The sequence below is a fragment of the Etheostoma spectabile genome, chromosome 21, assembly GCF_008692095.1.
Source record: "Etheostoma spectabile isolate EspeVRDwgs_2016 chromosome 21, UIUC_Espe_1.0, whole genome shotgun sequence".
NCBI classification, from domain to species: domain Eukaryota; kingdom Metazoa; phylum Chordata; class Actinopteri; order Perciformes; family Percidae; genus Etheostoma; species Etheostoma spectabile.
Window position 1 is genome coordinate 19,450,452 of NC_045753.1, and position 14,464 is coordinate 19,464,915.

General features: G+C 40.2%; 1 protein-coding gene across 1 annotated transcript; it reads right to left on the bottom strand.

Annotated features, from left to right (window-relative positions):
* Positions 1 to 652: 652 nt before the first annotated feature.
* Positions 653 to 12,794, bottom strand: LOC116671293 (G protein-activated inward rectifier potassium channel 1). Its single transcript, XM_032502469.1, has 3 exons — positions 11,655 to 12,794; positions 3,843 to 4,059; positions 653 to 3,118 (listed from the first exon to the last, which is right to left on the bottom strand). The coding sequence occupies exons 1-3, from the start codon at positions 12,321 to 12,323 to the stop codon at positions 2,445 to 2,447; spliced, it is 1,560 nt and encodes a 519-aa protein (XP_032358360.1). The 5' UTR covers positions 12,324 to 12,794; the 3' UTR covers positions 653 to 2,444.
* Between the last annotated feature and the right edge of the window lie 1,670 nt (positions 12,795 to 14,464).

Below are 14,464 nucleotides of genomic sequence, written 5' to 3' on the forward strand. Positions count from 1 at the left end.
AGAGCTGCTTTTGTAACCTACACTCCGATAGCTTCCAGCATCCAGACTGATCTCATGAAAAGGCGTATGTATGACACCCAAATTCGTATGCCATTATTGGTGTTTTACCAAGGCGCATACTCGCTTTTTAGCATATCACCGTTGTCTTGCCTCCATTGACTTACATTACATCGCAATAGCGTGTGAATTTACACCGTAGCGAGTAGTAAAAATCAGACTTCAAGACTTTTACCCAAGAGACCGGGGATCATGTCCTGCGTGTCATGTTCCCTTCGTGTCCCGCATGTCACGTTTCCTAAACTCCAACGTTGCTTTCCGCTCGCGATAACACACCAAGTTGCGATAACACGGCAAGCGGTGTGTATGTTTACGCATGTTGACGTAGTAAATTACTTATAGTGTTCCTTGGCAATAGAAGTAAGGATTGTAGTACTGTAGATAGTAAGCTTGTTTGCCTGACATGCTAACATTTGCAGCTTACTTTAGAGCATATTAACTCACAGTTTCATGCATTCCTCACACTTTTGTTTTTGTGTTTTTGGTTTGTCAGAAATACCTTGCAAGTTTATTCACTCATGCCCCATAGAAAATGAATGGGGCAAGCTTTGCTTCATGCTGCTTTCAGTGGGTTTTTTACCACCGCGAACACCCTGCAATTAAAGAAAACACATGCAAATATACAAAACACAAGCAAATTAAGAAAACAAGTTAATTAATTTGACAAAACATATGCGCAGCATTTACACACAACAATAACCAAATACACAAACGCTCTGCAAATACAGAACCGGTGCAAAAAGAAAAGCAGATGCAACAAAAAAACGCTGCATACAGATTACACAACGGAAGTTCTCAAGGCCTCTAAAGGGAGCACTAAGTGGAACAGCTTGATCTTTGACCCTATGGGGGGAGAGAGAGAGAGAGACAGGACTCTCCATAGACTGTGCATTGTTAATAATAATAATAATATACAGTCTATGGTTCAATCTCAGAATGGTGTGAAACAGTCTGCTACTGCAAATATTATGTCTATATTTGAGATATGTTTTCTCTCATTTGATGGGTGTGTCTTGGCTCAGGACACAGGTGATGCTCAATCAGCAGAGATGTGTCTGTAAACTCGTGGTGATGAGACATTTAAAATTGCATCAGCGTTTAACATTGACGTTTGTTAAGCCATTTTACATGAGAGGGAATAAGTTCATCAAGGCGCATCACTGAAGTATAGGCCTCCTTCAAGTGTAATATTTAGATTATACAACAACGGACAGGATTTCTAGTCCTTCCCTGTAAACCAGTTGTTATGATAGCTTTATAGAGACCGTGGGATTTTTCAAACTGAATAAATCCCACCCGAACATGTAAACATGTATTCGTTAGCAGGATTGCCGTACTGTTTGGTTCAAAAACATCCAAAACACCAAAGTACAAAGACATAGCGGACCAGACGCAAGCTTTTATTTTGAAAAGCCAAAGCTCAGTGACGACAACAGCCGGGAGGACATGAGACAAGAGCATGGACTATATATTATTAACATATTATATAAATAATATAAATATAATATACAGACTATGGACGGTAGGCATGAGACGGAAGGTCTCCAGGCTGCAGCCATACCAGACTCTAATAAAAAGGCAGAGTGCTCTCTCCCCTAGGGTCGAAATTTAAGCTGTTCTACTTAGTGCTCCCTCTAGAGGCCTGGAGAACTTCCGTTGTGTAATCTGTACGTAGCGTTTCTTAGTTGCATCTGCTTTTCTTTTTGCATTGCTTCTGTATTTGCATCACTTCTGTATTTGCAGCGCGTTTGTGTATTTGGTTGTGTTGTGTGTATTTGCAGCGCGTTTTTGTGTATTTGGTTGTGTTGTGTGTATTTGCAGCGTTTTTGCTATCTTGAAATTGCAGGGTGTTTGCCCCTGTCGGCCACCTCAGTTTTTAGTCTTACTAAAGCCCAACGTACACTGTTGGAGTTATGTGGAGAAATCCAAAGCTTGACAGACCTTCCGTGCCTAGTTACAGTTGCTAAGCTATGATTGCACAATCGCTGTTCGGGGGAGGGGTTTAGCGAATGATCAATTCAGGTCAGGCTTATTTATGACATTTTGGTGCTTGATTATGTAAAGATAGTGTAGTTTTTTGAGATAATAAAGTGTTTGATGTAACTTTGTAACTTTAAAGAAAAAAGTGTTTGAAGCAGGGGGGGGCACAGATGGTGATCTATCAAAAATAACTCACAGTACGAGCGGATGGATGGCTTATTGGCGTTGTCCTTTGATTTGTGGAAATAGACAACTAAGTAGAGAGCCCCTCAGTAAATGTAAAATACTTGCTAAAAACTGCAGAAAAAAATAATACTTATATCACAATAATCTTTTTTGCAGTATATGCAATGCCCATCAAGTTCAATTTGAATTTGAAAAACTCTTAAAGATATAATCTGTAGAAGTCAGCGGTCAGCATTCATTCTGCGCAGTTTGGCGGGCAGGTTGTCCTCTGGCCGACACCCTACCACGGGGATCGGAACTGGGGTTGGTGTTGGAGCAGTGATGGTGCTTATGGATGCTGGTAGTCTGTGTTTCTCCAGCTCATCTTCCTCAGGTTCTCCATCCAAGGACAGCAGCTGGACCTGCTCATCCAGCTGTCCTTGCCTCACAACCGGGATGGAGCTGGACCTCAGCCTTTGAATACTAAGCGGAAGGTCTCCTGTGCTGGAGGCCTTCCCCCCAGGCAAGGCTGACCCTGTTTTCAGTCCCCTCCAAAGGTGCTCCTCCTTGGTGGAGCTCATGCGCTGAAGTTTGCTTGGCAACCTGCAGGATTGGTCCTCTGTATGGTCTGCATAGTCAGCTGACAAGAGCCTTTCCCTGCGGCCTCCTCGGCCATCGTATCCCAGCTGAGGGGATAAGGGGGTGGGTGCAACAGAAAGAGAATTTGGCGACTTTAATGGGGACTTCTCCTCCTGCTCTTTGACACTGTATGGAGGCGTATTGACCTCAAAGGTGTTATGGAACTGGGAGTAGTCGACTCTGAAGAAACCCTCCTCCAGTGACATGACTGGGAGGAAACGATGGCCCCACAAGACTTCATCTTCGGTGTAAGATGTCCTCGCCTGGCATGTCATACCTACAATGGAGAGGAGAGACATAAGTACAGAGAAATGTTTCTAATACAGACAAGCAAAAAGGCACACTGTAATATTATGAAGGAAATTGTGGGCTAATAAAAATGGACAGATATCCAGACAGGGAACATAAATGGAAAGTGGAGAATTGCTTTAAGGAAAAGACAGCCAGAGATATGAAGGACAGAGAGGAGCTTGTGCTATTAAATAATTAAAGACCATGAAATTAAACATTCCATTCAATATTTTTTTTAAATATTACAGAAAAATGCTATGAAATTGGAAGTTTAATATATATATATATATATATATATATATATATATATATATATATATGGTGTGTGGGTGATATATATATATAGGGTATATATTAATATATGTGTATATAATATATATATATATGGTATATATATAATGTGTGTGTATATATATATATATAGGTGTATATATTATATATATGTGTATATAAATATATATAGATAGTGTATAATATATATATATATATATATAATGTGTGTATATATAGAAGAGGGTTTGCAGCACTATCAAAAAAGCAAAGGGTACATAATTAAACATGTGTTCTTTTATAGTTTTGATGCCTTCAGTGATAATTTACAATGTAAACAGTCATGAAAATAAAGGAAACGCATTGAATGAGAGGGTGGTTCCAAACTTTTGACCTGTACTATATATATATATATATAATATATGGTCATTTGCTCTAACCAGTGGTTTCCACGATGCCTTCTAGGATGACAACAATCTCAAACTGCTCGTTCATTAGTGAGCGCTGTGACAGATCAAAGAACGGGCTCTTGGTGTTTATCTCGTGGCAGATGGTTAGAGGCGACACCAAGAAGAGCTGGTCCGCCCCTGTCCCAAAACCCACGTCCAGCTCACACTGATCCAGGGGCAGGAACTCACCCTCTGGGGTCTGCCGAGACTGAAAACATAAAAGATCAGCACATGTAACATTTTCATTTAATTAATGAGGATAATTATTCACATTTCTCCTCCACAACAGGGTCAGAGCACATGGTTATGGAAGCAAGTAATAACAATAATAAACCTATATGCAACTAAATAACTAATTGTGAAATTGAACCACCACTAAATGCCTAATGTTGAATTTAAACACCACATTCTTTATAACACTGAAACATATATTGTACTGTATAACTTGGAGAAAAAAAACTCTCTAAATGTATATGCATGTGTGCAGGTGTAACAACGATGGGAATGTAACTGAAGCTGTGTTAAGGGTCCCATGAAATAGCTTTGAGAAAGCAATTTTCCTCCATGGTCAGACATTGTTCCACATTTAATAGGATGTTGAGGTGGGAGTTAAAGTGAGGAGGGAGTTCATTTTAGAGCAAAAAAGCTGGTGGGACAAAGCCTGCAAACTGGAAGTGATCATATGGCATTTTTTCCATTGCATGGTATCTACTCAACTCGCCCCGACTCTACTCGCCTTAGTTGGTGTTCCCTTTACGAAAAAAGGTCCCTGGTACCTGCTAACAGATACTTTGTTTAGTATCACCTCAGTCAAGGTTCCAAGCAAGCTGAAGCAATACTAAAAGGTGACGTGAAAACCTGTAGACTACTGATTGATCGGAGAGAATCGTCACAATTCACTGCGTCATAATTGCTAGCGACAGACGGGGGGCGTCCTGAACAACCCCGCCGTATTTAAATAAATACTTTAGCCAGCATTTTTTTTTTTTGCTTCCTCCAGCTTCTTTTGAAACTAATTTGTCTTCTGGCCACGTGCCGAGAATCAAACACACCTTAAACGTTCTGTGTGTGTCACGTTAGGTCACGGCAGTTTCCTGCTATGGCGACCAGCCACGGCTCGTCTCACGCATGAGGCGGTACTAATCTGCAATGGAAAAAGGAGAACAGGGCACCGCGGTCAAGTCAAGGCGAGGCGAGTCAATCAGGTACCATTAATGGAAAAACGCCAATAGATTGTCCTTTCCCTCCAATAAGTGGAGGGAAGGGATTAAGTGGGGCACGTTTTTCCCTGAGCCTCAGACTTTATTTTGATATCGCTGCAAAATAATGGCACCTAAACGCACACCTCTGACAATAGGTGTATTAATTTGCCTTGAGAGTTGGATGAGTCAACAAAAAATCGTGACACTTTTGGCAGAGACATGGATGCATTTTGATATAACAATACAAAGAAATGAACATGTTGACATTTTGTTTTGGCATGATAGATTGCAGAACAATACACCCAGGGTTGGCAACATCACTAGAAATGCGTTCTTAGACCTTGATGTTGTTCTCTGTGAACTTACTGGAAGACATGCTGGGTAAAGGTAAAAATAAGGATGTAAAACACAGAGGTCTCCCACATCTCTTTCAGACAACATTGGTAACATTTATAGTTTGAGACACTAATCTTTATTACTCTCATTGCCATCACATTAGAGTACTTTAACACTCTGTGGTAGCCTGGCTTCTTAGACAAGTAGCATTAGATTATGGAGAACATAGTGCTCGCTCTTGGGAAACTAAGCTTAATCAACTCTTTCAACTGTTGAATTAATACATGGAATTAGGGACAAGGCTCAAACTGCTCTATGAGCTTATAAACCTTCTTTTCCTGTCAATAACAAGCCTCTTACTCCAGTTGTTACGACGGGAGTGAATGATTTACAAAGGAAAAGATGTTTGTTTCACCCAGAGTGAGGAAGAATCGAAGTCTAGCCCCTTTAAATTTTACCACCAACATAAGTGAAGAAAAATTAACTTAAACTATGTAATATTCTGTTATGGTTCAATTCACATAGTTCTCCCTTTCGCCTCATGTTAACTTATTTGCGAAGTAGCCTCCCTGGGCCTTTGAGTGAGGTCCACAGATGGCAGACAAACTTGTCATTTGTATTCACAGTGATGTTGAAGACAGAAGGGTGTGACATTTCACAGGAAGACATCTGTGCCCACAGATCCCTGGCTTGGTGAGGGAAAGTGTCACACATCATACTGTATCAGTGATGGGCGCTCCTGGAATATGCAGACAGGGAGCCTATGTCACATGTCGACTGAAATGAAATCAGAAAAAAATCTTAAAGCAAGAGAGGCCAATGTTAAAAAATGTGGACCTGGTAAGATAAGCTGTAAAAAGCCACACCATCAATCTACCGGGTATATTCTTGTAACTAACAAGATATTATAACTTAACTTTGGCATTTCCTACAGTTAAAGGTGTAAAAGATGCACTGTAAATGTCAACACATGTTTATTTGCATGCTTGCAGTACAGACAATTTGGGAAATATACTTCCATTAATACAACTCTTATATTTGTAGGATGAAAATGAAGCTACAGCCAGGTGCTTAGCTTAGCAGGAAGACGAAACGGGAAACAGCTAGCCCATATAATTGTACTTTGTGTGCAGTTATAAACCAGCTTCATGCCCTCATCCTCCTCCAGCATCTCTTAGACATAAATGTAAAAAAACAAACAACAAAAGGCTAAAAGAGGATACAATAAAATACAGGCTAAAATAACATTTAAATTCAAGTGTAATACTTTTTTCTATTGATTTTTCCATATTGCTGTTGATCTCTGCTTCTATAAAAGCCTCTTCTGTCTCCTATAAGAGCAATTGTTTAAAAAAGCCTGTCGTGATTATATTAATTTCTTTCTTTCACCCAATCATTTGAAAATGCAAATTCTCAGTGAGATATTGCGGGTAGGTGTCCCATTTGTCAGCAACGCCCATACAAGTCTTTGAGATTGGAAAACAATTTCCGGGGAAGTCATATTTAAGCCAATTCTAGTCATGAAAGTGAAGCTGCTATTTTTCCACATACTGTTCATAGCTCCATTTTGCAAAAAAACCTGCTTGACACTGAATGGTTTTAACAAGGTGAAAGCTTTGTGTGTTATTTTACTCTCCGCTAAACAGTCACTGCCACAAGGGGGAAATTAATGGCCTTTGGAAGAAGACCTGCTATAGTGGGAGTGCTTAATTTACCGAGCCACCTGAGTTTCAGGTTGAATAAAAGCAGGCCCTATCCCTGGTGACTCATTTCCTCCTCAATGACTGCACTGTGTACGTGTGTGTGTGTGAGTGAGTGAGTGAGTGAGTGAGTGAGTGAGTGAGTGAGTGAGTGAGTGAGTGAGTGAGTGAGTGAGTGAGTGAGTGAGTGAGTAAGTGAGTGAGCAATGCAAAGACACACCAAGTGAAAGTTAGAAAGAATCATGCATGTACATGTTTGTCCTTGTGTGTCTTTAATGCAACTGTGTATTTGTGTGTGCTTATATCCATTGTGTGTCCAGCTGGAACCTTTGAGCCGGACATCCAACGTAAATGCTCCCACAGACGTCACATATGAGCTGCCAATTCCCAATCTCTCGACAGCACCATTAAAGCTACTTCAACTGTATTTCTCTTTTTGTCTTCTTCTCTCTTTCTCCTCATTTTGCTTGTCCTTCAGAGTTGGACAGTGGCAGATGTGGCAAGTCATGCTGACATGTCTGCCTGCCTGTCTATCTGCTACAACTAGCCCTTATCACTTGTCTCCTGCTGTGGACTAACCTACTGAGACATGCCTCTGTTGACATTGGGGAACACCAACCCGCTGTCACTCTCTCGCTCTGTCTTTTTGTTTGAGCACTTTTTCCTATCAAGAATAGTGTGTTTCTTCAATGCATTTTTGGCAACACATGCAAACATGTTTCTTTACATTGATATCATATTCTGCCAGTGCTTAAGGGGTTAGTGCACCACTGCATTCTTTTGACTTATTAATGAAAGCTGCATTATTTATTAATTGAAATTCAAGGACAGTTACCTTTTTAAGTTGATATGTATTATGGATGTAATAAAATGCCATGCATTATAATCCGCTGATAATTACTTCCGCTAAGGAGTATATGTTTTCCATACAGTTTATCCGTTTATTGGTTTGTTTGTCTGTCAGCGGGATTACAGAAAAACTACTGGCCGAATTTTCATGAAGCGCGGTAGAATGGTGTAGCCTGGGCCGAGGAAGAACCCATTACATATTGGTAAGGATTCGAATCAAAAGGCAGATACACTGTCGTTAACATTGCGAGATAGGGCATTTGTGCTGCATTCATGAGGTGTCCAAATTATTGGAAATTAGTTCCCGACTGGGAAAATTCATACTGCATTAACATTGTGAAATAGGGCATGTCTTGGCAGAGGTCTGTGTTCTCCGATTGCCCTTCTAGTTCAATTTGTTATCTAGGTCAGAAGTATCTAGATGTAGATGTATACTCTGGGTACATCAGTATCAGCAACTCCCATTTCACAACTCTATTTTTACAACGCTTCGGTCCTCAGTAAAATTCATAGAGGCAATAAGCCCAAGCATCAAAATATGTCATCAAATATATATATATATATCTCAAATCAAGCAATCTGATTGGTACTTTTGCGTCAGGCCGAACAATGGCCCTTAGCTGTGATAAAAACACAACATACCGTCAACATGTCATGAGCTATTGCTTAACACAGCCTGGGGGAAAAAGCCACCAATCAGAGGGCAATAGCGGCACCGCCTATATGGATGCTGGAAGGTGATATATTAAGTAGACGGTTGATAAATATTTAATGACACTTGGTGAAATAAAGACAATGGTCTTATATCACCACTTCCTGAATCGTTGTGAAAAAGGTGTGTGCAAAATAAAAATTGAAAAGAGTTAAAATACTGCACCAAAATACGCTTATTACATACACAGCATATATTTTAAACAGGTTTGCTTTTTTAAACCTTAAAAAGCTATACATGCACTTATACATGCATAATAATTACTTTGCACTGTAAATAACGTGAGTACTCATCAAGAATGTGACCAACTTTATCCAGGTATCCAAGTCCCATAAGAAGTTGCAACTCATGCCTAGCCCTGAGAATTGATTGCAGTTGCCTTGTCTCAGTGCGTTTACACAGCTTTGTCATTAGGATTTACCGCAGCATGTCTCATATCTTCAGTCAGCTTCGTGGACAACCCATCTGACAGTGACCTTGAGCTGTGCATTACCTGAAGCCCTGGCATTGTTCCCACAGTGCAGGTGTAGTACTATGGGGTGATGTAGAGTCAATCTACTCTACACTACCCCACTGTACATTCTGATAACACAATGCCGTAGCTTTATGGGCTCATAAACACATCACTGTGTCTGTTAACATGCACTTTGAAAGACATAAAAGTACAGAATCTATTTAGCAGCAATGTCACAGTCCTGCACACTGGCCACTGTAACAACACATTTAAAATAGAATCTAAAGAAAATAGAGGTTTTATCCCAAAATAAGGTATTTCATATGTAAAATATGGTCTCACTGTCCAAGAAAATCCATGAAACATGAAACGGCACTGTACAAAAGTCAGCTCAAAAAGCATGTTTTGATTGTTTACCGCTTGTCCTTGGGTCATGATTCATGGCACAGGAAAGCGATGCTTTTTAGCAGATCATTAGCAAAGACCTGGATGTCTGACCTTCCACCAACACACAAATAGCTGTGGCTTAAAAGATGATTTAATGAAAGATCCTCAGTTACTGGCAGAAATCCCAGATCAGGATCATCACATTAATATAACCAACTGATCTTTGAAAGAAAGCCAATGTCTGTTGAACTAAAAAATCTGAAACGGATGGGTCAGGAACACTTTAAATAACACACCTTCCTTGTTGCAGTAACTATATTATGCTCAGGCAGATTGGTTTACTTTAAAAAATTAAGAAATTAAATAACCTTAGAGGTAAAGGCAAGATTGAGTATGGTGCAGTGTCCCAAAGTACTGGTAATGTATTTTACTCTGCAACAGTAGTACAGCAGCTTGTTTTGCTTTTCATGTTGTGAATCAGACCTGCTCACAATTCAAGTTTTCCACTTTTCTACTGGGTCTTAAGGTATCAAATAAAGGCTATAAACGTAATTATCCCAGGAATGATTCTTTAATAATAAATCTGTAGGGGCTCCATGTGGTACTTATACTTAGAGGTCATTCTACTAGACCATATCTGTAATATTGGTACATGGTTCTGATCAAAGTCAAATATGACAGCATGCCCCACGGGTGAATAGCTAACTGCTTTCATTCAATAGACGTCTATTACAGAATATGAAACTCTCTGTTGATATAGCTTTGTATTTGCCTTTCTATGCTGTTAAATAATGAGTCAGTGATAATGAAATAGAATTAAACTCATTATAGAGAAAGCTGTAACATTAGGTTGGTTTCACTGTAAAGTGTTTTTGAGCACCATGTAAAGCGCAATGGAAATCAAATGTATTATTATTATTAGTGATATTAGATGTTATTGAGTAACGGTTTTTGACGTGTTAAACTGAGTGACGTTTATTTCTCTAATGGATACTTTACCTGTTGTAAAATGAAAAAAACTGAACAGAAAAACGTTGTTTTAAATTATCAAATCGGAGAGCAACACAAAACATTAAGTACGATCACATTAACACTAACATACTGGGAGCGTTCTGGTGACTCTCCCTCAAGGTTCAGAAAGTAAACTGTCACAAACTTGAGATCATCGTGCTACTCCACTCACGACTAACTCTCCTTGCCAAAACAAAGCACTGCTGTCCTTTAGATACCCGCTCAGGTTTGGACTGGAGAAAAGACATTCCTGCCGCAGTGAGAAAATACAGGGCTTGCACATAAAACACACAACTGTCAAATTAGCTGTGATGGATTGTGGTGCATGGACATGAATTTTGACACAGCAGAAAATAGTGCTGTCCAGCTTTCGGCCATATTTGTTGCAGAGAATTTTGATTTAGAAAATGCAATGATTGACACTGCAGAGTCAGTCTCTTTTAGTAGTGAAGTTCACACAAAATGTTTTACTCTTCTTTTTTATCATAGCCAGCAGCTGCCTCAGCGCCTTTCATCCTCACATATTCCTTCAGCTCTGAAACCAGCTTACACTTGATACAGAGGTATTTGTCATTGTTAACTCTCAGTGCTTCACATTAGTGGCATTTTGTCTTTAGGCAATACTGTACTCAAGAAAAGTATTTACCACACAGTAGAGGAATTGGTTAAATTGATCTTTTAGTCGACAAGCATGCTTTTCCACCTACTGTCCCCGTGGCGCCCATTCAGCTCATCTGTGGACTCTGAAGCAGAGGCTGAACTTGCTAAACCCATTGTGACCCTGACTGTACCAGGCAACACACTCAGCAGAAACACACTGTGTTAAGGAAGACTCAAGCTACTGAAATTGTTGCAGGGAGTAAATGGTAACTCACTCAAATACACCTTGGAGCCTCATATTAAAACCAAAGCCTCCGCATAGAGACCCTCGGGGAATGCAATAATTTCTGGAGATGAATCAAAAGAAAACGCATGACTTGAAAAGCACCCTCTTAACACAATGAGCAATTTAAAATCATATTAAAGGACTGTGAATCAGTCTCAGCCTTGATAATGGCCTTATTATAGCTCACTTCGCCAAAGTGTGCCTATACTTGTGTAGTGATTTTGGATATAGGCTATTGCGCACCTTGACTATGACCTTTAACCTACCTTAATGAGTTTGCACCTAATCTGAGCGGACACCATATGGCTGTTCCGCAGGTTCCCCACTCGGAACATGAGACACAACTTCCCGTCTCGCTGCGAAATGACCGCGTCCTGGCTGAACATCAGCGTCTCGGCGCGCTTCTTCGGCTGCGACATCTTGATGAACATGCAGCCGATGAGAAAGGCGTCAACGATGGACCCCATCAGCGACTGGAAGAGGAAGAGGATGATACCCTCTGGGCACTTCTCAGTGATGTAGCGGTAGCCGTAGCCGATGGTCGCCTCAGTCTCGATGAAAAACAGGAACGCGGAGGGAAAGTTGTACACGTTGGCGACGCACGGGGTGTAGGACGAGTCGTGGCCACCGTGGCTCAGGTCGCCGCGGATGTAGGCGATCACCCACCACATTGAAGCCATGACCAGCCACGCGACTGTGTAAGTGAGGATGAAGATGAGAAGGTTCCAGCGCCACTTGAGATCCACCAGCGTGGTGAAGAGATCGGAGATGTATCGGCTGGTCTCTCCGCCAAGGTTACCGTGCTGGACATTGCAGCGACCGTTCTTTTCCACGAACCGCTGCCTCTTCTTCTTCGCCGGTGCGGAAAAACTCGTGTCCCGGTTGGTGTTTACCACCTGGTAGTCCTCGCCAAATTTCCGCCGTAAGGCTGCCATTGTATCAAATAGCCTACTTACTTGTGACAAGTACTACTAGCCTACTTGTTCAGAACCAGGCTCTTTTGCGCAAGTTTGGAACCCCCTGCCCAGAACCATGAAATAACATTCAGCGCGCGACTCGCATCCTGTGAGGTAGAGATGCGTCTCTGTCCTGTAAATTAATCCTAAGTGAGCAGAGATTCTGCGCAATACATGATTCAGACTCGGTCCTTTACGCAAAGGAGTCTGCTGCGTGTGACAACTTTTTGTTCAGGTCTCATCCATGGAAGGATATAACACACCTCAAACATTACATTTAAAACAAAAGCTGCATTCAAAGCGCTCGATTCAAGGGATGTCCTTGGTAGGTCCACTGAGATGCTGCTTCAGCAGACCTGTGACGAACAGCAGGCTAGTGCGCACTTCTGCCTGAGGGAACAGTTCTGGGAGTGTCTTGAAATTAAAGATTGTAGTCAAATTGCAGCACGTGTGATACATTCCTTGTTCACGGTGGGTGTTGACTGATGTGAGGGGAGAGAGAGGGAAATGTTTTTTGTTTCATTTGGCCTGTAGGCTACCCAAGGTAAAAGCGTCCGAGGAAACAATGTAAGCGTAAAATCACTATAATGATTGTACTTTTTTCACATTTTCACATCCGATGCCGCTTTTGGTCTTTCATTTTATTGTATTTTACATTACTTTTAAACGTGTTTCCCTTAGTCGAATTCTATCTTTGTTGCTGAGAACACTGCCTACTGTAAAATTGGTTATTCTAACATTTGTGGTGATTTGGTTCCTCCTAGTGGTACTGCGATGAAAGTAAACCTGAGGTAATAAATGGCGATATATGAACCGCATTATACACTACAGGGCCTATAGCACCCTCCATTGGAAGTCAGTGTGTAAGACAGATGGTGAACAAATGTCTCTATAAAACTAAATATTTTCATTGGTAGGCTATTTTATAGTGGTTGTTGGAATACTTGCACAAGATAAAATAAGATGACTATTAATCCTACACTGGGGAAATTCCCCTGTTACAGCAGCTCAAAAGAAAACACACACATCCGAATAAGACAAATAAACATTTAATAGGTATTGGAAAAATATAGAAAAAGTATGATAAGAAGTGGAAAAAATAGAATAAGAACTATAATCATAGTTATACACTATAAACACCCTTATTTTAGACAGACAGGTTTAAACATGTATATACAGATATACGGATGATTAAAGGGAGGATGAATAGAAATGTAATTTTGCACATAAATATCCGTATTGAACTATGTGTTCGTACCTTGTCTTGTTCTGTAGCCTACTTGTTTATCTTGTTTGCATTTCAGTTTATTCTTTTGTTTTTGCACTGGAAAACACAATCCTCTATTTACTGTACTGCATTGTGTAGAGAATAATAAAGGATCTCTTACCTTATATCATGTTCCGAAAGGTTAGCCTACATTTTAAGCTAGCCTCACACCAAGTCCCTGTGGAAATATTATCAAATGAATATGACTAGATGTTGTCAAAGCTAATTACACAATATAATTACGGAATCATTGCTGCTCCCTTTCAAATGAGGGCAGTGATGTTACCAACACAGTGTCTGTTCTTTGTTTTTTCAATAGTGAGATTGTATCAAACCTCGGTGAATCATCAATGTCAAATTACACTCCTGCAACAGCCCACTTACCCTGTTGTTTGAATTTAACTGGAAATAAAGGAAATTGAGGCTGATAGAGAACAAAAAGAGGGAGACACCCTGCTGGACTTAGTCACAGGCCAGCTGCAGTATTAGGAGTGTAAACTAAATAAATAGCCTTGTAAACAAAACGTAAAAATCTTTTACTGGCCAAAGTTTTTAGATTTGGACATACTGATAATTGTGATGTTCCTATGAACAGTGGACTCAAAAGCACATGCCATGAATTTATCAATGTAAGGCATTCATCTGATAATGAAAAAAAAAATTGTATTCAGTTAGACTGTTTTTGCTCTTTACTCTTGGAAGAAACACATGTGAATATGATAAATGAACTGTAGAAAAAAGCAGTGTCCTAATTTTTATAATACTTGATATTAAAAATCCAATGGAAACGCTTCTGTGGTGAAAGGAACGCTCTCCAGGATCATTGTGTAAGCAATTAAAATAATCAGTTCTA

What these genes read in the sequence shown, in the direction of transcription:
- LOC116671293 (XM_032502469.1), bottom strand. Translation starts at nt 12,323, where the DNA reads ATGGCAGCCTTACGGCGGAAATTTGGCGAGGACTACCAGGTGGTAAAC. An exon ending in TTAGGTGCAAACTCATTAAG is followed by an intron (nt 4,060 to 11,654) that starts GTAGGTTAAAGG and finishes TTATGTTTTCAG; the next exon opens with TCTCGGCAGACCCCAGAGGG. An exon ending in AGGCATCGTGGAAACCACTG is followed by an intron (nt 3,119 to 3,842) that starts GTTAGAGCAAAT and finishes TCTCCATTGTAG; the next exon opens with GTATGACATGCCAGGCGAGG.